This window comes from Tachysurus fulvidraco, chromosome 19 (assembly GCF_022655615.1).
Source record: "Tachysurus fulvidraco isolate hzauxx_2018 chromosome 19, HZAU_PFXX_2.0, whole genome shotgun sequence".
Classification (NCBI taxonomy): Eukaryota; Metazoa; Chordata; class Actinopteri; order Siluriformes; family Bagridae; genus Tachysurus; species Tachysurus fulvidraco.
Genome location: NC_062536.1, coordinates 8568890 through 8595301, shown reverse-complemented (window position 1 = coordinate 8595301; position 26412 = coordinate 8568890). Strand labels below are relative to the sequence as shown.

The 26412-nt window shown below is 37.9% G+C and overlaps 1 protein-coding gene across 4 annotated transcripts in view; it reads right to left on the bottom strand.

Annotated features, from left to right (window-relative positions):
* The window catches only part of iqsec3a (IQ motif and Sec7 domain ArfGEF 3a), a 103562-nt gene extending 77448 nt beyond the window's left edge, over nucleotides 1-26114 (bottom strand). Inside the window, exons 1-2 of one of the 4 annotated variants that reach the window (XM_047804275.1) lie at nucleotides 24939-26114; nucleotides 9169-9255 (exon numbers count right to left, since the gene is read on the bottom strand). In XM_047804275.1, the coding sequence (XP_047660231.1) occupies nucleotides 9169-9255; nucleotides 24939-25456 (605 nt within the window). In that variant the 5' untranslated portion in view covers nucleotides 25457-26114. The remainder of the gene's footprint in view (nucleotides 1-9168; nucleotides 9256-24938) is intronic. The other 3 variants (XM_047804274.1, XM_047804273.1, XM_047804276.1) reach the window with 3 other exon arrangements.
* Between the last annotated feature and the right edge of the window lie 298 nt (nucleotides 26115-26412).

Below are 26412 nucleotides of genomic sequence, written 5' to 3'. Positions count from 1 at the left end.
TCATTCAGTTCCACAAAATGCTGTCTTAACCACAACCAATGCACATGAGCACCTTGAATGTCTTGAGGTGGAAAGCACCAATTGTGGTTCATCTACCCTGTATGAATATCTGTGCATCCACTCCTGGTAAACCTCACAGCAATCAAAAGCACCATAAGCCAAGCTTTATTCTACTTCCTCTATGCTTCACCTCCATCAATTTAATCACTCACTTGAGCCCTCAGTGTGTAAATAAATATGCCTACCAAGGTTCGACTATTTTTTGAGGTTTGTGGATTCCTTTAGCACTACTATAGAATTTGGATCTGAAATCAGGAGCCAGCAGAAGCTGAATGAGAGCTTAAGTCACAAGTGATCATGTGTGTTTGTGTGGGTTAACAGAATGCATCTGATGGCACAGCACCAGTTACGGCTTCTGTGCAAACTCAGTGGGTGACTATGAGCTGGCGGTCTGCCATAATATGCTAATTGAGGAAAGGCTAAAGCCTAGTGAAAAGAGGCTCAAGAACCCAATCAGCAGTGTTAATATCTCAACAAACCGATAGCTGATATGACTCTGAAACCTACTATTTTCAAAAGATCGCTGAATGCATGCGATTGATCCTAGTAGGATTTTTCAAATTAGAGTTTGTAAAGCATTTGATTTACTCAAGTTCAAAACTCCCCAAGAGTGAAATAGCGTTAAATTGTGATGAGACTCTACAGATACAGTACCACGAGGAAACTGTTATCATTTTGTAAAGGGACAACTCACAAAAGACATCCTACATAACTCAGGGCTCATTATGTTCATTTATGACCAACTTCAATTTCAATTTAATTTTATTTGTACTGCATTTTTTAACAGTGGACATTTATATCCACTTTATAGAGATATATATTATCACTTCCCTTGCTCATACTGTTACACTGAGCATTTTTCACTTCAAAATGTAAAAAAAATTTCCTTAAAATTCCGTTTTGCCAATGCTGTAGCATGATGTTATATAGATGTGTGGATGCGCAGATGGCAGTTTAAAGTGGGTCGAAATAAATTTAGATACATTCTGCGATTCCCGTACATCACATACCATTGGATTACATGTCACTGAAAGCGCAAGAGGAATTCACATCTACTGCATTATCTGATTAAAGATTGAATCTATATGCTGGTAGATATACTAATATAAATATTTTGTAATGGTAAATTAACAGTATGATGTATAAAGAATCACAGAAAACAAAGGGAAAACAAAGTCTTCACAAATATTCCTGCTTGCCATGAAAGTCAGTTCTCCCAAAAGCTCCTCTAAATAATGTCACTACGAATACACATCAGCTCATCATGTCAGATGCAGATTTGGCTTCTACTTTGTCTAAATGATCAAAATGATGCAGAAGCTTCTACTATGTCCAATCTGGCTAGCACAAGTTATCATCTGAGCTGGGAGATTAGACCACCATCTGACAAATGTCATGCGTGATCCTGTGCTGTATTTCCATAAGACAACAAAGAAATGAAAAAAAATGGATTGCTAGTTGTGAAAAAAATATCCATGTCAAAAGGAAAGCATATTAAAGAGAAGTTAATCAAATCATGATTAGTATACTGTAGGGATGATGGACAGAGGGTGATTATTTTTCTTTCTTTCCTTTTTTGTTTGTTTTTGCTAATTATTTGTGGCACGTTGAAAACTTTCACCACATTTGTCAGCTCTATAAATAAACACCCTGTCACTGTTCTGTTTAAACCCATCGTATTCATGAATAGAATTGAGAATTAGTTTTACATCTATCAACATTCCAAAGATTTCTTTGGTTTTGCGATGTCATAGATGTTAATGTAAGAACTAAGACTCATTGGGATGCAAAACACGATGAGAGAATGATTAAAAGCTTTCGGCTGGATAAGCAAAAGGGCTCCATGCAACAAATGTGTTAAATTCAGCTGTTAAAATCAGCTGTCACGTCCTTCTGGTTTGAATCACTTTACTTGTGCAAAGGCCAAGACTAATTGGCTGCAGTTCTTGGATGATATATGCAACATCTTGCGCTATTGGCCAAGCAGCAAGTCATTTGTGAAAAGGCCACAAATGAATAGCTGACACCCTGCCTTTTTTTTACTGATGTATGCAAGGGAAGAAGAGCAGAAAAGTGGGCTGATGCCTTATTGAATCATGTGACATGACCAAAACATGGATGTATTTTATTACCAGCAGTGAATGTGTGCTTTTATGTTCCCATGACGACAGCACAGTAGAGCTGCAAGGTCACTTTGCTGGACATTGGTGACTGGTGACACACCATGATTCTTAGAAAGACGAAAATGAGAAAGAGATAGAGAGACAGGCAATGACAGAAAGAGTGACAGATAGAAATGATGGGAACATTAGGTTCGTATGGTTAGGAAGAGATTACCTCCTTGTGTGCTTTTGTGTATGTACATTTGTCTGCTACTATGACCTTCAAGAGGTTGCCTTGACCTTTTAGTACTGTAAATGAAAATAAATTTTTACCCTTTAACTCAACAACCATATATTTCTCTCATGTACAATTAAAACACAATAATCGTTGATATGAATAATGTATGTAGGAGTTTTGCCTTTAAATAGAATCTGGTGGAACTGACATTAATATACAGATTATTTTTTAAGGTATATGTGTATACAGATTGGAGATCTGTTTACACACATGCACATATGTTTATTCATGTTTGCCATTAATTCTGAGAATGCACTTGAAGCCAGCTTCAGTAATAATGCAACACAGGTATTATTAGAACAAGTTGGACTACAAGTGTATAACATTCTGTAGCCATAAAAATTACTGTGTGATCAATTAAATCGTGTGATGATGATCATTTTTATGTTAGAATCGGTTCTTATAAAAATTCATGAGACCCTCATTAAATACAGCAACAACTACTAAATAACACCATTACATTCAGAAAAAAGTAAGGAGGAAAGTAAAAGGTGATTTCAATACTGATATTGGAAGTATGATTGTACACATTCAGGGAGCACACTGATTTCCGTACACTGGACTGCACTTAAAAATAAATAAATAAATAACAAGACTATAAACTTATCAACATGACATGGTAGCCTCCGGAACAACAAGCCCATCTGTACCACGTAGAAAGACAGCGAGGGACAGAGAGAGAGGCAAAGACAGTAATACAGCAATCTATATTTGGGTTTCTAATCAGAGGAAAAATAAAAAGTCTGACAGCAAAATAATACATTGGCAACTGCAAAATAAAGCAAAATAACCCATGGTATTGAAGTCAGAGTCAAGGTGTGCATTGGGCTGGAGAAGAAAAAACTAAACAAAAAAAAAGACTTTAAAGCTCATATGCTCAGGAGCAGGTAGATAAAAAAGGTGTTGGTTCACATGGAAGGACGAGTAGAAGTGGGATTTCTTCACTGGACATTATGGTACTCATGCTACATCTATAGCTATTCATGTACAAACTGCAATTTACAATAAAGCTACATAATATCCTGCCATCACACACTACTGACATTAATCGTGCTTAATTCAGAAGAATTCTAGATGAAAGAGTTATGAACTAAATCTATGAAAACAATTACAAATCATGAAAAAAAGCCACCCAAGTTTTAAGCACAACGTAAGCAAAACTGTAACGTTTTATTTGGATATAAAACATATACTGTAATGAACTGAATGTAAAAAAATACAAATTAAAAAAAAACTTCCACTAACTAAACTGTGACAGAAAGATGTTAGTGAAAATGACTGATAGCAAAGTCCAACCTCAGTTGCATTCAATGCTGGGTAAAGAACAACTCTTAATGTATGCCATTTGTAACCCAGCATGAGATATTAGCCATGACTCATTAAAAATGAACCCGTAAGGCAGTTGAAATTTTAAAAATAAAAACATGCTACTGAGAAATCTGTCTTAGCAACCGCAGTGTCTTTCTCCCTCCTACACCGGATGTGTTTACAGCCCCATTTACACCTTGCATGAACATTGTGTCCTCGGGGTATAGTGTTATTAAATTATTTTAAAAAATAATAATAATAGGATAGAATTACACAAAAAGGATGGTTCTCATCTCGATCTGTATGCTATTTCTGAACAGAAAGCCCTTCCTAAAGGAAAATGAAATACAGACTGTTTAATAAAATCATCTGGTGATCCCACTCCTGCCATGCTGACAGCTGGCGGACTTTACACAATTTTTTTTAGTCTCCGACTCACTGATTCCCCCATGGGTGTTGATGGAGCATGAAACAGGCTGCAGACTCTCAGGCTTTGTCAGATTATACACTTACCACTCATTGCCTTTTAACCCTTCCCTAAATACAATTTTCCTAAAAGCAATGATATGTGCGCTGGTAACACTAAGGCCATCTTAACTAGCATTATTTACAGAGCTTTAGCAAAGTCTGAACTTCAGCATTAAAGTAATGTTAATAAATTAACAAATTAAATAACTCAAGGGGGGGGGGGCACGGTGGCTTAGTGGGTAGCACGTTCGCCTCACACCTCCAGGGCCGAGGTTCGATTCCCGCCTCCCCCTTGTGTGTGCGGAGTTTGCATGTTCATGGTATCAGGGGTTTCCTCTGGGTACTCCGGTTTCCTCCCCCGGTACAAAGACATGCATGGTAGGTTGATTGGCATCTCTGGAAAATTGTCCGTAGTGTGTGATTGCGTGAGTGAATGAGAGTATGTGTGTGTGTCCTGTGATGGGTTGGCACTCTGTCCAGGGTGTATCCTGCCTCGATGCCCGATGACGCCCGAGATAGGCACAGGCTCCCCGTGACCCGAGAAGTTCGGATAAGCGGTAGAAAATGAATGAGTGAGAGCGTATAACTCAAACTCGTGAATCGTTTTAAATCTTATTAAACAAATCAAAAAGAAGTTGCTTTGATACTGTTTCTTCTGGTGTATTAATGAATAAACCAATGTAATGGTTAACAAATGATAATGTGTTAAATAATGTCAACTAAAGGAACCTTAAACAAAGCACAACCATTACACTGAAGTTTTTTTTTTCATAATGAATGTTTATTGTTAGAATATTAAATAATGTTGCACAATACACTAAAGAATGTGGACACCAGACCATCACACCTAAACACACCAAACATGTTCCAGCATGACATTGCCTTCATGCACAAAACCAAAGAGGAAATGGAAAATCTTGACTGTCCTGCACAGATCCCTGTCCTCAACCCCACTGAAACTTTTGGGATCAACTGGAAAACTGTCTGCACAACACACCTACTCACCCAACATCAATCTCTGACTTCAGTTATGCTCTTTAACTGAATGATCTCCAAATTCTAGTGGAAAGCCTTCCCAGGAGAATGGGGTTTATTATAACAACAAAGATGAAATAAATCTGGACTGTTCAAAAAGCACATACAAATATGATGGCCATAAACCTTTGGCCATGTAGTATATGTTATTAAAGATACTTTAAATAAAGTTTGCTGTAGTTTTTTTTTGTCTTTTAATCAGCCGTACAAAGTCAATTCATATCCATCTTATTTATTACTTAATTAACCCCTTTTTTTACACATAAAAATATAATCTAAAGATTTCAAAAGATCTCACTTTCTATAGACAACATAGTATCTGAAGATCAGGGAACTCCAGCTGTGTATCAATTATGTGAGTCTGTAATTTAAAGCTTTGTGGGCTTTAACTCTAGTTCCACAGTGAACAGGGGAGCTAATGAATGACAAAGATCAACCAATGATCAGGGTTTGTTCTGTTTCAGATGGACAACTAAATAAAAAAACCCTTAACAAATAAATAACTAGATGTGCAAGTCCATTATGTCAACAGAAGGACAGATTTCTTCATTCAAAGTATCTTACAAGTACAGTCCAAAACGTACTGCTATAAAAATGTGGTTGTGAGTGCTATGCAAGTATGCTTGAATTTTGGAAATACCACAAAGACAAGATCGGAGAGTGTCCACAGAGAGGTACACAGTGTGATAGAAAGAGCTACAAGATACCAAAGTAAAAAACCAAATACTGAATATCATGCAAATTTGTTATATTGTTATAAGTTATAACAGTTTCCGAATCAAATTATTAAGAAATTTTTCAAAAAGTGTAGAAAGTGGCAGAACGCTTCCCTTTTCATGACCGAGGAGCATTTGAGATATTTTGAGACTTCCCTTTGCACCAATAAAAAGGAAATGATCATTCACAGCAGAGCAAAACAGCCAATCAGGGTCACCTTCATTATTCCCTAAAAAGAGTAAGAGCAGACCTGTTATTCTATATGGTAATGAGGCCTTGTGTAGGTGACTAGCAGGTGACAGTGACATTTCCCTCTTGGTGCTATTTTGGTGACTTCTGATTTCTAAAGCAACCAATGCTCTTAAAATGGCAAGCTAAATTCTTCCATTTCTGAGGATCTCAAAATCTGCTATTGGTTTTCAACATTTATTTCCCCTTCCATTAAAAAATACAACCAGTGTTAGCTGTTTGATTGTTTGTGTGAAGTGCTTGTTTTGGGGAAGTGTGAGCATTACACAGAAATACACACAAGGAGTCACTACTCTACACATCTACCAGCATGCATGATGTAGCACAACAATCACCATCTACCCCCTAAAGCTGGCCATGAACCACACTGAGATGTTGTACATGTATAGGTTGATTATTGAGGTGTATTCCTAAGAGAATAAATAAGCAGCAATGATTGATGTATCTAATGCGGCACTGCATAATGGAAACTACAGAAGCAGCATTGAAACCCAGCTCTACCAGGACTTCTGTGGGCAACGTTGACAAGAATGAAAATGGCAGGTTTGTGAAAGCAGTGAACATATGATATGGTGAGAAACAGGTGAACACCAATTTACTGACAAACATCAAATTAAGAACAGAAAACAAGTTTTTTTTTTTGATAATTAACAAAAAAAATATATTTTATAATGAGTAAAACACAGACTGCCTTAAGCTTTATGTTTGAAGTGGTTTGTTTTTCCATTACATTCCTTTCATTTCACCAGTAACACGTCTGTTGAATATAAATAAATAAAATTGTCTCCTCTGACAGATCATGAATCAGGACATCGATGTTTGTTCTCTTCTTTTTGATTTTAGATGCCAGACAGCCACTGTTGTAATATGTATCCTAGCATTAGATTCCATACAATACAATATTGCCTGCTGCATGGGGAGTGTTTGAATTAAACAAACAAACAAACAAACAAATAAATAAAATTAGGAATAGACCAAGTTACACCATTGACTGGGAATTAGCACACTCTCAAATTCGTTGTGTAACATTGAACTTAATAAACAGTATTAAACTTTATCACTCTTGGTCACTGTGGTCAGAAGGGTACAATATGTATATCTTTAGTGTGTATCTTTTAAATGGAAATAAAACTGTAGTATACATTTAAGGCTAAATGTTTTTAAGGTCCAGTTATTTACATTATGTCATTACGTTTCCTATTTTCTCCTCATTTTTTTCAGCAGTTTAACTTGTCATCATATGACAGCTATCAACTGGATGGGTAGGAGGCTTTTACAAGACTGGTGAAGTCAAGAGACATGGGTAGAACACACTTAGAGGAAAAGCAGAATGATCTGCCTTCATAGCAGATGCCTGTGATTGGCAAGTGTTGCTATGATTGATGTCAGGGTTTACTCATTTGGTTCGCTGCTATTCTCAGAATTCAAGCTTAAATAATTTTACATTCACAATACATTACAAGGGAGACGTGTCCTTGAGGTCCTTGTCCCAGTGATGATAAATGGTACAGTGCAATATTATTTTTCAATGATTGTTATGACTTTTTTGAACCAATTTTTCATTTTAAGGAACATAATCTCATACTCGTACGCTTTTATAGATCAACCTGCTACATGAGGAATTGATCATCTCAGCAGAGGTAATGTTTAGGAACCACACTGTACTAAAAGAAAAGCTAACAAAGCTATTTCAACTACTTACATAACAATAATACAGTATACCATGTCCATAGGTTTATTGCTGCACACAGAACGAAGAGTATAGAAATGATGTCATAACACTAACATTCAAATAAATGTGACCATATGTGTTTGATAATCCTGCACTGAGGATCGCAACTGCCTATGGTGTTTAGTGTCACTTAAACTCCTTTAACATTATGCCTACTCAAGCACATCCCACTTTTACCAGCAGTGATTAATTTCCACTGCGGAATACAAGACCAAGACAATGGTATTGGAATTTTGGTATTACATCTCTCTCTCTCTCTCTCTCTCTCTCTCTCTCTCTCTCTCTCTCTCTCTCTCTCTCTCTCTCTCTCTCTCTCTCTCTCTTACTCTCTCTCCACTCCTCTGTGGCTTTCTCACTGCGAGTAATTCGATAACGGCGAGCCTCTGCAGTATTTATAGCGTGATTTAGAGGCTGCGTCTCTGCCGACCACTGTGTTCAAACAACCGCTTATTGTGACCATTTCCTCAGGGGGTGCAAGTCCATCAATAAAGCTTTGGCTTTGTTGCGTGTTTTCCTCTCTTTTTCCCCCTCTTAGATTCATTATTTAGATAAACCACAGACTCTGTAAACATCTAGGATCCACAATAAACATCGAAAGTGCTTGCTTAATTACTATTGATGTTTTTTGCCTCTTTGTACAATTTGTAATCTTATATCTGTACAGTAGATGTGAAAATGAAGAACTAATTAGTTATCCTATGTTAAATAATTGTTTATATAGAGTTAATTATTAGTTATGCTTATTATCAAGGATTAAACAGTTCCATCTGTCTTTTAACAAAACCTAATCCATGTCAGAATGATGTAGTTTGGATGAAAGCCAAGAGATAAGATCCACAGCGAATCTCTTGGACCATCATGTCCTTTGTCTAAAGGCATTTGTACATAAAAGTGCTTGGAGAATGGGGCATTTCTTCAGCCAAGGAATTTAATACCAATTAGATTTTTAGACTACAAAAAAAATTGTATTTTTAATTTTATTGCTTTGAGATTTTCTGAAAAACTTACATTTGGACTTGTCCCAAAGGATTCTTACAGTATATTGGACATAGGCAGCAGGCAGGCAAAGTGAGGAATCATGTTAACAGGCAAGAAAAAGGCTAAAACCACTTCAAGACAGACAGATCTAGGGCAGTTGTGTTGCATGGTACCACCATATACCAGTGAGTGTGGGTGAGGAGGTGGGTACCAGCTCTTACCTGGGTACGCAGGCCTGAGAGTCGGCTTCAGGAGCGTCCGGAGCGTCTGGTGCAGGACAGCAGAACTGGTGCAGGACTGTCTGGTTACTGAAAAAGATTGTAATAAAGAGGTGGTAAGAACTCAATCTAGGGTGCATAAAAGAAAAATGATAGCTATTGGGTAGGCGGGCATAAGGCTGTGTGCTATATTACTAATTGCTAATATTTCACTATGGCCAGGAGGCTCCAAATATGTATGAGGACAGACACAGCAGATGGGCAGAGTCTGCTGAAAGAGACATGGATAGAGAAAGAGAGACAGAGACTGAGGGAGGGGAAAGGTTACTCAATCCCTTTCCCCTTGCCATTACAGTGAAATAGGGGACAGCTTCTTCAGAGCCAACAATAAACAACATGTCAAAACGCGTTTGTTTTCTCTCCCCAGCCCAGGCTATTGCACACAGTGCATGTCCTGTTTCCTTTATATCTTCTATTTCATATTTTCCTCCTATCACAACCTCATTATGGCTTCATTATGGCTTTTGATATGGTATTGCTAATATATATATATATATATATATATATATATATATATATATATATATATATATATATATATATATATATATATATATATATATATATAATTATCACTGCATTAATGCACCTGATAAAATGCTTTTTAAAACACATTTATGGAATTACAATAAACATTTGAGCAGGGTGAACTGTGGTTTAGCAGGATTACAAGGCCAGGATTGGGAAACCTCCTGGGAACTATCTTAGCTTGAAGTAGATAAATACATGGGAAATACATCTAGAACCTGAACTGTCTCTGTATCTAAGCAAAAATAATGGCAAATTTAAGTCCTACATGAGATATACTGTTATTGCTGGTTATTTCATGCATGCTGAGTAGAAGTGTTGTATCTATTGGAACTACATTTCAAGGCAGATTGGACAAAAGTAACCAAAAAAAACCATAAAAAAAAACTTTGACTTTGAACAGAATGTGTAAGCTTTAAAAAATATAGTATTAATATATGAGATATCACGGCAAAGGGGGCTTTTTAAAAACGTTGGCTTAGTGGTTAGCACATTTGCCTCACACCTCCAGGGTTGGGGGTTCGATTCCCGCCTCCGCCTTGTGTGTGTGGAGTTTGCATGTTCTCCCCGTGCCTCGGGGGTTTCCTCCGGGTACTCTGGTTTCCTCCCCCGGTACAAAGGCATGGTAGGTTGATTGGCATCTCTGGAAAAATTGTCCATAGTGTGTGAGTGTGTGAGTGAATGAAAGTATGTGTGTGCCCTGTGATGGGTTGGCACTCCGTCCAGGGTGTATCCTGCCTTGATGCACGATGACGCCCGAGATAGGCACAGGCTCCCTGTGACCCGAGGTAGTTAGGATAAGCGGTAGAAAATGAATGAATGAATGAATGAATGAATGAATGAATGAATGAATATCACAGCAACTAACATAGATACAAAATAGGCCAAAGAGTGGATACTTGATTTACGTACAATAGTTATAAAAACTGGAAAATGATTCATTTAATAAAATACAGTAATGAGAGCATATGTCAAAACAGAATCAGCAAAGAACAACAGTCAAACAAGCTCACTGACAGGGAGCTACACAGTGTAGTTGGTAAAAGCGATAAAAATTTCCAGAACTGAATAAGCACCTCTATGACTTGTGCGTTATGAATTTCAGAAAACTAGCCTTCATGGCAGGGCTGACATTCAGAAACCTTTTGCATCAAAGGGCATTGCACAACATATGAAGCGCAAAACTTGAACCCCTAAGCTATAGGAAAAACTAAAAAAAGGTATACTAAGTCAACCTTCACCATATTTCCTACATGTGGAAGGATGTGTGTTTAAATCCAAAAAGATGCCTTTAAAACACAAGGTCTTTTCCTTTTAATTAATTAAAGTAATGGCTCCAAAATAATATAGCCAACATATATGAGAAAGTGTTTGGAAACAGTTGCAGTCTATGTTGCAAACAATCTCCAAGAAGATAATGGCCCAGTGCATACTGCTTAAATGAATCAATCAATCAATCTATCTATCTATCTATCTATCTATCTATCTATCTATCTATCTATCTATCTATCTATCTATCTATCTATCTATCTATCTATCTATCTATTATTTTTGCACAGAGGAACTGTGACCAATACAGAAAGCTGATTTCGTGATCTGACTTATATGCAGTGGATGACAGGTTAATTAGATTTCCTTTCCGCAAACTAGAGATACATTTGTCTACACGTGTAAAAGCATATGATTTAAATCTTATATATCTAAAAGACAAAAAAAAGACCAGATGTAAATAGGATCAGAAAGCCAGAGACCAAATCAGTGAGAGTTGGATTATCCACACCCACACATCTGTGTCTGATTCTCTAGTTACCGTACATAATACCAATATGGAAACGGTAATGCCTAATTAATCATTATTGTAAATGGCTTTTCTAATTATGTTTTCCTTAATAGCCATGACCCGAGACAGCTTTTATTAGTCTATGCACACAACCTCCAAAGGGAGTGCATTAGTAGATCAACATGGGACTCTCTGCTGACTTGGATAATATGTGTGTCTGTTTTCATAGTGGTGTAAAATAAACTAGGAAATATAACACAGTCACTGATCAATGAACTGATGAAAAGCGCTCTTCACACAACTGATTAACCCAGCATTAGTCTTAAACGACCTTGAAAACACACCAGCAACATTTATATTTGTGCCAGCAGTAACAAATCATGGTTGTGTGTTCTGAAGATTTGCCTAGACATTCACCATATGCAGATGGTTAACTATAGGTTAATAGTGAGTGACATTTGCCAGGAACCCCAAGGGACAAAAGGTGCAGATGTCCAACATGGCTGCCAGGATAAACATGACTCATTAGTAATTTAGCATTCATCTTATTACGATAATTACTTATAATATTAAAGTGACACTTAAACTGGTAAAATGAACAGTATTAATCAAAGGTGAGGTTCTCTTGACCAAAAGTCAAATTCCAGTGCTTTAGAAACTGAATAAAGAAAAAAACATAGTAAAAAAAAAACCAACAACAAAAAGGAATAATAAAATTAATAATACAAAGTTGATAAGTGATACTTATGAGCAACTTTTTTGGTAGCTTATTGTTTTTAATCAGTAATAGATAGATGGATGATGAATGTTTACTCAGCTTGGACTTTACGCTGCCTTACTATAGCTGCTTTCAAGGAAAGCATTTAGCTAACAAATAAATGTAAATAAAAAAAGAGAAACAATGCTGAGTTTTATTTACTTCTAAAATTAACCTGAAGTTGACAAACACCTCTAAAATCACTGGACGTGCTGAATATAATCAAGCAGAAATTTCATCCACTTTCCACACTGTCACACATCACATGTATATCAGATACTGTATCTGTGCTATGATGTAATTGGATGTACATTGTATAGATAAATTTGTTCACTGTATAGACTAATGGACACAGAAAATGACAAGCACACAACTAAATTAATCAAATGATGCAAGACGTTTAATATTAGAATGCTAACATATAAAATATACCAATTCTGAGATATCATCTGTGGCACTGGGTAAATGATTTGTACATCCTTAAATACCAAACTACAGAGTTTAGAAAACAGATTTTTTCCATTGCAAACATGCATTTAGAAGCTTCGGATATTTATAATTGCTTTAGTGCTGTCTCTGTCACAGTGTATTTTTGCAACCATTTGGTTGATACAAAAAATGTTTATTGTAAAGAGGTCTCTAAATCCCCAAACGATGCCGCTTTAATTTGTATGAAGTGTAATTAACAGTTGTTTTTTTCTGAAATAAATAATGATCTGCTTTTGCGTTCAGTGTGGCAGTTTTCCTTGGCAACCCACCCCTGACATTATCTGTTCCTCACTTCGTATCATGGGCCTGGTAATTGTATACTTTGTATTTTCACAATGAATAAAGGGTTGACTCATTTGTTTTTTAATGACCTATTTAAGGAAGGACAAAAGGTACCCTCTGTCTACCCCTGAAGAGACCAGCTGTGAACATCTGCACTGAATGAAATGAGAATAGAGAAGACAGCAACATTTTACCATTTAGTCATTACGCAAAATCGTGAAGCGTTACCATATTTTGGGGCAGTGGTGGCTCAAGTGGTTAAGACTCTGGGTTGTTGATAGGAGAATCAGGGTCCAAGCCCCAGCACTGCCAAGCTACCACTGTTGGGCCCTTGAGCAAGGCCCTCAACCCTCCCTGCTCCAGGGGTGCTGTTTCATAGCAGCCCCTGCACTCCGACCCCAACCTGCTCAGTTGGGATATGTAAAGGAAAGAATTCCACTGTGCTGTAATGTATATGTGGCGATAATAAAGGCTTCTGTGCAGGTAGCTACATTACAGTCCTGGAAAGTGAAGAAATGATGGAAAATATACTTTAGATCACATGAGCTGTAGGAAAGAGTTCTTTCTTTATTTCCACATATATACTGTGTGCACTCTGTGTTACAAGAAGACGTTGGAAGCAATTGGATTATGCAAAGCAGGTGGGGTGAGTCAGAGGAATACTTATACTCAAAGTACAAAATATTGCCAGGTTAAGGTCAAAACCAAAACAACCAGTCACAGGCACTTGGAAAATAAGGAGATGATATTATACCCATTATGTCATAAGCTCTTCCCATCTCATTCCCATCCACAAATACATCATGTGGCAACAAGCTGCCCAATATGTCAAGGTGCCAAACACTTTTACTCAAGTATCACTCCAGTATTCAAGTGAGTTTGCCTCTGCGTGTGGTTTATTTAAGCTGGTGAGGACACAGAAATCTCTCTCAGGTGAGGCCTAGTGCATTGTGATTACAGTAGGGAAAAAAAAGTCATCTGAAACTGAATCCACCTGACTGTACTACGTGAACCAAAAATGCTAAGAACCATGAGATGCAGACAACATTTTTCGGGGGTAGATGTGAGCTTCTAATCTGATCTGCGATCTGTAAAATGATCAAACAACAGAGATGTAGCACTGCAGAAATGTGATGTGTCCTGGAAAAAATGTATTTAGTGCCAGATCCATGTTTTTGGGTCATTTAATTATGTTCGTGTTTAAATATGTACATGTATTTCCATCACTGTAGTGTCAAACGGGTACCACGGTAACAGTAGAACACTGGTGGATATGCAAATTCAACAAAGACTGATTCGTTTTTTACAGTGCCGATTTTATCAAAGACGTCTTGTGACTGTTTACCCGAAGAAATGATTTAACCCTAACCCTAACCCTAACCCTACACCAGTGACTTATAAGGGCATGAGTGTAGCATTCTCAATTTTTCTCCTGAGAGGTATTAACACATGCAAAATAAATACAACTGAAGAAAAATTCAAGAAAATGTGACTATGTTTGTTTGACTTGTCCAGAATGTCCATCCCATCAATCTATGTCCTCAATGAACAGACAAACAGGAAACGGGGATCTTGTCAGAAGTGACAGTTGAAGAGTTATGCCTTAGATGCCTCACATAGGCACTGACACTGACAGCCTAGATAGTAAGACATCCCAGACCTTATAATTTAAGTAATGTTGATAAATATGCCTAAGTATGATAAAGAGAGTCATCTGGCATTCATTAACTTTAACGCTTAATTATTTATACAATTCGAAATGGGTTATATTTTGTTTTATTTCAACATTTTGACTAAAGCCAAAGACTATGAACAGATGAGATACTGTATGTAAACTTGAAGAGAGAACAGTTTACACATGCTTCTCTCTCCATGCATTCTTAATATTTTGAATTCTGAGGGTCAATTGGACTGAAAAAGAAAATCAGTGAAAATTCTTCCTTTTTTCGATCAAATGCCTTTGTCAAAAGCTGTGCTGCTTCTTGTATAAAAAACTAGAAGCCATCAGATTTGCTGCTATAGATTTTTGTTTTGTTTAGGCCTACTCAATGCCCCTCTGAACCATTATAAGTCACTGAAGTTCCTTAACTTTTTATATCCTTCCCCTTGAATCACTCTCTATCTTGACTTTCACATACAGAGACACACACACGAACAGAGAAGGTTTTGCTTTGACAGCACATACATTGTAGGTGCATGTATGCTGAGATAAATGTAATAAGAATGCATTAAAATCACTAGACCAAGTCAACAGAATGGATTTTTTTTTTGGTGAAAATTGCAGTAAATTGAGTAGAGATGTCCCCACAGAAATACTTCTCTACCATCACACACAAGCATACAGGCACAAAGAAACACACACACACACACACACACACACACACACACACACACACACACACACACACACACACACACACACACATTCATTCCATATCAACAAACCAAGCATCCTTGAAAGGTTAGTGTTGTCACAAGAAGATCTGATCTTCCTCTACACAGCACATTTACAGAGAGGGGGGGAGACAGAAACAGAAAGAAATAATGGTGAACGTATAGAGAATGACAGATTGACCTATACTGAAGAGCACCCAGAAAACAAATTTTGAAGTCAAGATTTCAAAATATGATTTTAAAAGATACTTCAATGCGACTACTAAACCAACGTGAAACTGTCTCTAATTTATCAACTCAATTTACCAATGTATTATTTGCATTGTTCATTACAATTAAACTTGATGTATTAATGTGCTTGTTGAGTTTTTCTTTTAATCACCCTTAATCAAATGAGACCACAAAATATTGAGTTGTGTGTATGCGTTTCCATTAGCACTATAGCACTAAGTGCTTATATAACCAATTGGTTTAATGGTTTCAGTTATTAGCAATTCCTAAATAGACTAAATTGACTCTTTTCTGCAGTCTGTTCCCCTAACACATTTAAACAATACAAGCAGAAATTTCATTGCACAGAAGAAGCAAACAGTACACAGTTGACCTTGTAAGAGCAAAAGTACTCTCGTTTGTACACATAGTCACAGCTCAGTAGACCAAGAAATGTTTCCAACATTGATGAACATATTTACTTCTCTATGCCAGTGTATTTCATAATGTAGCCACAATAAGCCTAGTGTATCTTATGCTTAGAAAATCAAAGGCTCTGCTAGTTAGGGCTGTCATTTCTGCAGCCATACATGGACAACATCCTGGGGCTTTTGTATGACCTTTTATAATTACCTGAGGAGTTTGTGCTGGTGTATACAAATGAGTGTTTTAGCCAGAAAGCGAAAGCAGGCTAAAGGAGAACATGGCACTTCAACATTAATGTTGTATAAATAACATTAGAAAATAACTAGATTGGGGGCAATAACAGGGGAAAGGGGAAATAAAAAATGCCGGGGTATTTTCTGCTGTCTTCGATCGCTGGTTTTCCCTGTAGAATTCTTCAGATGGTCTTAGAAATGTGATATTATCTGATATTTTCAAGAAAACATTCCAATAACCTGGGATAGAACAATCCTTATACAATGGTCATGGACGCTCCTCTGTGTTTTTAGACAGCTGGGTCTCAGATTAGATCCTAATTATTTTTTTAACTGTTGAAATCCCAATGGACTGAGTACACATAATGAAAGTGTTCAGTAATAGACAATGAATAACATTGCAGAGTATATGAACAGAAACAGTTTTTAACAAAATAATAACACAGTTCATACTTTATGTACCATTGTTTAGCTACTGAGTACTAAAAAGGAACTTCTGTGTTTTTTTTTTTTTAAATGGTTGGTGCTACTACAGTGGTGTAGTGGACTATTTTTGCATTGATTATTAAATTCTACAATTTGCCTAGAAAGCACTGAATGATCTCGTGCCACAGTACCTGAGTGAACCTTAGGTCTTTTATTATCCACCACACATACTTTGATCAAATGATGCAAGCTACAGCAGGAGACAGACATGTCTTTTACAAAGCCCCGCAGTTTTAGAACAGTCTTCCAATTAGTGTTCGGGACTCAGACACATTCTCTTTGTTTAAGCCTAGGCTGAAAACATTGGTTTAGTCAAACCTTTTGCGAATATTTTTTGTTAGGTAAATGAACAGATCTCTAGGGTTCATGGACGTGAAGTGTTTGATGAACTTCGATGTTTGTATGCTGTCACCCCCCACTCTTGTTCAGTCAGAATTGTCAAAGGTGAAAAGGAATGCTTGTGTTACCTTTTGGCTCACACTTTTTAGTTATAGCTAGACTTGTCGCAATCCCTGCTTGCTCTCTACACACAATGTACATTGTCCGTAACCATTATGTGAAAATAAGCATACATAATATACTATTTTACTCTCTCTTGCCCTTTCTTTTGTCGCCCCTTCTTCCCTCTACACATGCTAGTCTTGTTACCAGATCACTGATACCAGTAACATTGAAGCCTTTTACTCTCTGGATCTGCCAGATACCATTACCCCACTTCTGGTTGGAGTTCTCATCACTTGAAAACCACTCACTGCTGCTGAGGAGACAGCAAAGAGATATAAGATAACTGTGGATGGTACAACTTAAAAATCAAGAAGATGGCTTTGGACAGCAATTGATATAAACAATTTTGTTACAATGAGTTTGGACTACAGGTCTTCTGGCAGGTTTAGCACTGAAATTGTCTTGAACAATTTTGCAGCCAAGTCTTCATCAAGTCATCAAAGACCAGTTGATCATGTTAAAACTGTTATATATTTCCTGAATACACAATACTTTTTGACCAGTACACAGTTACAGAAGGGAATTATTTATAATTGCTCTGTACTGCATCTCCCAGATGTAGAACAGCTCAGTTTTGCTGGGATTTAGTTTCTGCTGAGCTGCCATCTGGACATGCTGAGATCCTTGCAAAAATATAAGTCACAGAGGTGGGGGGGGGGAGGCCAATTGAGTGTCATCAGCATAGCCATGGTATGAAAACCCATGTGAGAATATGACCTCAGTAAGAGAGTGGGTAGAGATGGAGTACCCAGCACTGAGCCAGTTGAACAGTCTGCATGGACCACATGCGGTTTTCCTCCATGTCACCTGATATAACTCTCCCACTAGGCAAGAAGCAAATTTTGCCATGCTGTATCACGAAAGACAAAAGTCTTTCCAAGGTAATACTTCCTTCAAATGAGGAGGGAGTAGCAGGAGTATTCAGACAAAGGCATCTATTTGTTCAGAGTTCAGAAGCTGTGGATAAACTCTGAAGTCCATCTCCTGTTGAAAGCAAGAGATGCTGCATTTAAATCTGGCAATGCAGAGAACTACAGCAGAGCCAGTGCCAACCTGAAAAGAGGCATCAGGAGAGCCAAACTTACATACAAAATCCACATAGAAGAGCACTTCCACAACTCCCCAGATGCAAGTGGAAAGGCATCCAGACCATCACAGACTACAAACCGACACCTTGATCTCAACCAACCAGCAGTGCCTTCCTACCGGACAAACTCAATCACTTTTTTGCTCGTTACGATCTAGGCATGGGACATTTCACCTCAGCCGCTGACTCTTCTACTAATCACAGTTCACTTTCACTCTCAAAAACGTATGTCTATTCAGCGTCTAGCAGAATGGATGCACTCAAGGCAGCTGGTCCGGATGGCATACCGGGACGTGTTCTCAGAGCATGCGCTGGACAACTGGCTGTTCATTCACTTTAGCTCTGCATTCAATGCAGTCCTACCCACTGTACTGATCACTAAGATCAGTGACCTGGGTGTCTGCATCTCCACTTGCAGATGGATCCTCAACCGTCATTTTAAACACTGGCATCCCACAGGGCTGTGTTCTGAGCCCACTACCCTACTCCCTGTTCACCCACGACTGCGCTTCTCTGCATAACTCCATCTTTATCAAGTATACAGGTGACACCACTGTGGTCGGCCAGATCAGCATCAACAACGAATCGGCCTGCAGGAAGAGATCCAAAGCCTGAAAGCATGGTCTGCTATCAACAACCTGACCCTCAACACCACGAAGACTAAACAGCTCATCGTGGACTTTAGGTAATCTAACAGCAGGAGACATTCCCCGGTCTACATCAATGGACAAAAACAGCTCTAGGGAGTTCTCATCTCTGAGGATCTGTGCTGGCAACAGGAACACTTAACTTCTGGTTAGAAAGGCACAACAACGACTGTACTTCTTGAGGAGTGTTACGAATGCTCATCTGTCCCCAGGGATTTTAACAAGTTTCTACCGCTGTATCATCGAGATCATCCTGACCAACTCCATCACTGTATGGTACAGAAGCTATCTATCTATCTATCTATCTATCTATCTATCTATCTATCTATCTATCTATCTATCTATCTATCTGTCTATCTATCTATCTATCAACTGGTAAATCTTCCTCCCTATGCTCACCTATGATCATGAGGGTATGTAACCAAATTAACTTGGTCATGAGTACAGTGAGACTCCTCTACAGAATTTCTGGGCTCACACTCTGTGACAATGTAAGAAGCTTGGCAATCAGGAAGAGCCAGTTGAAAACTTCTGCTAAAGTTGTAATAGGCACATTCCTGAGAGTGACCCTGTGGCAGATTCAGGATTACCTGGAAAGACTGAGCAATCTTAGCTGATTTACAAATGTATGGAGTCTGTCGATTCAGGATAAAACTGGGGTGACCTTCTTGTCTTGTTGCCACCTGCCATTTTGCCACTTGGGAACAGTAAATGATTGGATGGAATAATCTGATTTTAAAAATGCACCTTTTTCATCTGACATAATTATGCAGGCTGCAATTTAATTGTTGGAGACAGCTCAACACACCAAGGACAAGCTCTCCCAGCTACCCTTATGAATTTAAATAGCACATATTTTCCAAAATTTTAAATGTGGCGCTGCAATATTCCCCAAGGTAATAAAGAGATAAACTGTAGTATAAATTGTTATCAAAGCAGAGTCATGCCAAATGTCAAGTCACTCCAAATCCAGCCTCTGTTCCTTTAATCTCACCCTCTTTCTCTCATTAAACCATTGTGTTGAGTGTCACGTACATTCATTTGTACACTCACGGTGGCTCTTAGGATTCATTACTCTTGCTCATCCCTCAATCTCTCTCTATCCAATTTCTCTCACTCTTCATCCCTCCTGCTGTCTAACCAGAGCAACAAGGCTTGCTGCCAGAATTTGTAAGTCACCTTTGTACAGTCACCTTTATACACAGCATGAAAAAAAAATAATTCATATCCCAAAACACACATACACATACACATGCATACACACAGCAGTGAGCTGATATGTGACTCTATGCAATATCCTTGGCTAATGATGTGCAAGGGATTCACAGATGCTGTAGAAAAAAGTAGAAGAGAAATGAAGCAATCTAAAACCACTCTGCACAAAATGGGATATTCATGATTTGAATTTCTGCAGCATGCAAGCTGAAGCCAGTCGCCCTGTTATAACCACACAGACGTGTCTAGCATTCGCATGGCAAACAGACTGATAATCCCTTCATGGGCAGAACAGACTAAAGAAGATAGAAATAGAGAAATACCCCAATGCCTACATTTCTTATAATATAATTAATTTGCCAAAATTGTATTACAAAATTTTTTTTTTAATGTATTAACTGAAAGAACTAACATTCCCAAGGTTTTGTGAGACAAAATCAATTTCATGTCCTCTCTGCAAGCATTGCTTAATATGTGCTTTGTAACTGGTAAAAATCAACAAAGAAACTTAAAAAGTAAACAGTACTGGTCCATTTAGATTAACTTTCAACATTTCTTAAATTATATAAGGATGTTTAATTGTTGGGGAATTACAAGTGTCTTGAGTTTGTAACATCCCTTGGGATTTGTGAACTTTAGGAAGTGTGTGAGTGTGTATATGAGATATAGAGATAATGTCACTAATAACACTTAAACAGCATATATTTCACTCCTGGTGTATATGGAGAAATGCCAAGTCAAGGGATCTGGTCCAGATTAAAAGCATGATAAAAAGAAAGGCAGGCAGCTAAAGCCAAAAACTAATCCCCAAGACCAAGGTAGCTTAAATGAACACAGATACAGATAAAAAGGAAGCGATTCACATTCAAAGCTATACCAGTCAAAACTACCACAGTCTAGTAATCTTGTCAATGATGACCTTATAATAAATATTGTAATAAGTGGCAAAGTAATTAACATATGTCAGATTATCTTACTCCGTTCTGAAACACACCACAAAGCCATGGAGCTGACCCAAGCTATCATTTGACTTCTCCTTCTCACCTCTGTCCAACATTTCATCTGTGTGTTTGTGTGTGTGTGTGTGTGTGTGTGTGTGTGTGTGTGTGTGTGTGTGTGTGTGTGTGTGTGTGTGTGTGGTGTGTGTGCATGCGTGTGTGTGTGCGTGTATGTCTCAACATAAGCCAGGTACATCCAGTAATTAACGCTGGTGCGGCGAGTAGAGAACGAAACATCTGTGTACTTTCTAAGTGAGCAGGTGAAACATGCATACTCATGCTTTCCTGGCCTAAAAGGAAAACTGCTACAGTACATAGATGAAGTTTAGTCAGATTAATTTACAACCTCTTATCATGCCTCCTCACAGAAATTCAGGCATTCTTATTTTATAATTTCATAATTTATAGTTGACTTTACATTAATTCCTCATTCAGACCTATATTTTTGCTTAGAAAGAAGGCATTATATAATAACAATATTTAAATTAAAAAAAAGTATTTTACTTCATAAGCAGCTTTTGTTTGTCTGATCACAGCTTCTGCATTACTTATGATATCATGAGAAGAGTGACTTCAATTTAACATAACTGTCCCCCAACAGCTGAAGTAGCTTCCCTGCCCTAAAAACCCTAACAAACGTGCATGATTGATTAAGTCAAAAATATATAGCCTGCATTCTAAAACATATAGCATCACATGTATGCATTTGCTAAAGGAAAATATTTCTCCTTAAATCCTGAAACTGCATTAAATCAATAGCGATTTCAGGGATCTTGTAGAATCAAGATGTAAAACAGGTCATAGGAGATGGTGCATAAGTATAGTCTAAATGTTAATTAGAAGTCATCCCATGAGAACCCTACCATGGTCCTGAATGTCAACTGTTCTGAATTCTAGACATAATATCTATTTCCGTCTCCATGCTGCTGGGTTCTCTGGTTTCCTCCACAACATGCTTGTAGATGGACTGTATATGCTAAATTGCCCCTAAAATTTTCTGTATAGATGGTGCTCTGCAATAGACTGGCATGCCATCCAGGGTGTAATCATGCCTAGTGTTAATGTGATAGGGTCCAGATCCACCACAGTCATAACCAGGATAAAGTGGCAGTGAAGGAGAGAGAATAAGATTTCCTTGTGTAATGTCATGTACTTTAAGACACACACACACACACACACACACACACACACACACACACACACACACACACACACACACACACACACACACAGGTATATGTATAAATATGTACATAGGTACTGTAGTTAACATGGGTACTTTTTACCCTCTCATACCATCTGTCGGTGAATATGTAATGCGTGACCACAACATCTGGCACTGTTTTTATAACTGAAAGCACATGAATGCTGTTACATTGTTAAATCTAAGTCATGACAAAATGAGTATATGGGAAAAGATTTTAAAACTGAGCAGGACTGCTGATTTCACTGGTAAGCAATTAAAATAGAGATGTTGGAGCAAACTTGTGTGTGTGTGTGTGTGTGTGTGTGTGTGTGTGTGTGTGTGTGTGTGTGTGTGTGTGTGTGTGTGTGTGTGTGTGTGTGTGTGTACATACTGCGTCATATACTGTATATCTTATACATGGCATAAACACAAGGCATATTCATAAAAATAAGTATATTATTCTATTTGATGAGGGTATGTTCTTTGTCACAATTTTTGTTTTAAATTTAGTTTTTATTGTGTGGAAGATGTGAAATGAATGTTTAATAGGCCTATTTGTGTACATCTGCTTCTTGACTTAATGGCTTCTACTGGTAGATCGAGGTGAGTCCCCACAAATTTCCCAACCACACAATTTTACTCCCTGTAAAAGTACTGCCATCTAATAGCAAAAATAGTGAAGAGTCTTCAGAAGTTCTCAGAATTGATAGAGATTTTTGATGTTCTTGAAGCAAAGTACAAAATGGTCTAACCATGGTAACCAATTTATAGTATGGATTATCATTTCAGCTAGTGGACTCCTAGCCAAATAAACACCCTCAAAGTTTAAATTACTGACCTAGAAAATTAAAGCAAGGTGCTTTTTTGTTATATAAGTTGACTTGATTTTTAGACATTTATTTTCACTGTGCAGATAAATATGTAGTTTGATGAAAATGTTATGCAGAAATTACTTGTTTACTATAAATCCCTTCAGGTGTTTTATTTTATATTTCTCCACCTATAATTGTTTTGAGATTTTAAATAAAATCCAAATGCATTTCATTGGCATTTACTGCTTTTAATAGTAAACCACAATTTCTCCACTCATTTCTGGCACAAATTCAGCATTAACAAAAGAAAAAATAAATAAATAAACAGCTCAAATAACATGCGAGCAGCACAATGGAGATTCTGCTTTTCACTGCAACAGTGGAAAAAAAAGTTGTATTTTTCCTGCAAGAATGTTTTTTTTTGCTCTGGCTCAGAATCGTCTACAGTAGGTGAAAACTGGAAAAATATCAAAATTAGATGCTTTTTTTGCTCTGTCTCAGAATCTCCTTCATAAAAACAAAGAGAAAATGACGAATAATAAAACAAATGAAATATAATACCTAATATATTCCTATGATTTTCAGACTTTAGAGTGACAGTAATGTGGTGTCAGATCTGATATAGATAGATCAGATATATATATATACAGGTATATATATACACAGTTCTTTCAGAGCCTTATTTTTCAAAAAGGAAAATAAATTAAACCCAAATCAGTCCTGCTACTCACTTTACAATAACCCAACACCCCCACCCCCACCCACTTCATATCTGCCTGATTTTATTAAAAGACATAAATAAGGCTGCAATTCAAATGTAAAGTTGTAAAATTCTAAAGCAATTCTACAATTACTGTATAGAGCACATAAATCCAGAACAGTTTCCAGGGTGATATAAAGGTAGCATCACTGAAGGTCAAAGGACAAGCATGAAGGACAGGGATTAACGCCTGTGATCAATGACAAGTGATAATTCAGAAAGCAGAGCAGTTACTGTTCGATAAAATGTCTACAGATAAAGCTCATTAAAGAGCTTTAATACACAGCATCTAGCCTGGGCTTATCTAATTCTTAGTAACTTAACCAACTTTGTGTGCATTATATGTGCAGTAAATTTGGTTCCGCCCACTGCATTCACTAGGCATACTGTATGTTATACTATTCTAAATTTGCGTATTTTATCCTTGGTGGATTAAACTGTATATATTTATCTCAAAGCCTATAATAATAATAATAATAATAATAATAATAATAATAATAATAATAATAATAATAATAATAATAATAATTTAATTGCTTGATGTTGGTAAATATGCTTTTAACTCCTAGAAACAGGTCCTCTGAGCAAACTGTGTGCTGGAATCACATTGTGATTACAGGAGTAATCAAAGCATCAAAGCATTCATGACTGGTTCATACAGCAAGATCCATATGCGTGGTTTTAACGCTCAGAATGCTGAATCAACATTTTCTTTCCCCTGTGAATTCAAATAATCACTAAGAAAAAGGGAAAAGCACATATGAATGCTGCAGATCTTATTCAGCAGTAAAGGTGTATAAAAAACAGCTTTATATGAGCATCAGTCTTAAACAGGGAAATAAACGCGGGGCTCAAGGTTAGAAAAGGCTTGCGTGGGAGGAATTGTAATGACGGGTGGGTGAAACTGTGACTGACTTACTCGGCTTTTCTGGCGAGTCCGGCCGAGCGGCAGAGGCTCACAGGCGGCTGCGGCACCAGAGACCTGCACCTCGGGCTCCTTGCGCGCTCCTCCCGTTCCTCAGGAGGAGAACCGGCGCTAGATGGTGGGGCAGCGGGAACAAGCTGCAGCTGTCGCGGCGGAGAGGGATGATGATGAGGGTGGTGGTGATGATGGACCGGTGGAGGAGGGTGATGCTGCGATGCCTGGCCCGGAGCTCCGGCCGGTAGAGGATGCGGCCCGGATGGTGGCGCTGGGCTGCTGCTCCTCGGTGGAGGAGGAGGTGGATGCTGATGCTGCGGCTGCTGATGCTGGTGGTGCTGATGCGGATGCGGATCCCTCAGGCGCCGGTTTTCTCCAATCAGGTCCTGCACCTTCCTCTCGAGATCGTCGATTCTCTGCCGCTGGGTCTGTATGAGGCTCTGTTGGTTTTGTACGATGGTCGTCAGCTCTTTGAGATAAAGCACGGCTTTCATGGGGTTGTCCAGCAAACTCTCCATCGTTAACCGTTAGTGTCTGAAATGGATGTTTTTGGAGAGGGTCGGGGAGATACGTGAAAAATAGCCCGTGCCCTCTCTTTCTCGCGCTTTCTCTCTCTCTCTGTGAGTTTTGTGTTCAGGCTGAGTACGGATGCGGATGCCTGTGCTGATGCGGAGGATCAGTATCAGAGTATCAGGAGGAAGAGGAGGAGCTGTAGTAGGAGGTGAAGGAGGATGCTCAGCACTGTGGCCAACCACAAAACAGCGTGTGGACCCTTAAAGATTAACCCCATCCACACCTTCATTTTTACTTATCAGCAATATGCCAGTATGGTTTTACCTCTCTGCATTTAATTTGTGTCAAGTATTTATAAAGTTATCGCAAATCCCTGCATTGCATAACAACTGTTTACAGTTACACTGTCAGGTCATTTTTACAATGTGAAACAACACAAGATTGTTTCATTATGTACAATTGTGTTGAGATGTACTGGATGCGTGGCCTGAAATAAGCAAGTGAACAGGGGATGGGATAACATGGAAAGCCAAAGGGTTCATACACGCGTTTTAATACATTTCTTAAAACCTACACTAAGGGTATGCGTCTATAAAATTAAATGGCAAAGTTCCAGATAAACAACAAACAATGCAGACAAAAGCTACCTTTTAATAATTAGCTTACAGATGTAAATGAAACAATTCACAGTTGTTTTGTTCCCTATGGGTGTTTCACATTAACCCTTTTGACCAGTGCTATGAATTCAACTGACATATGGTTTGAACTGGAAGCGAGAAGAGAAGCCATGAATCATATTATCTATCCCAGAGTAAATTTTCTTGCTTGGCAGCTATAATTGCTATGATCTACCACAACCCTTGTGATAAAGCAAGATGATGAAGGTTGTCATTTTGATATTGACACATGACAGAGCATATATATATATATATATATATATATATATATATATATATATATA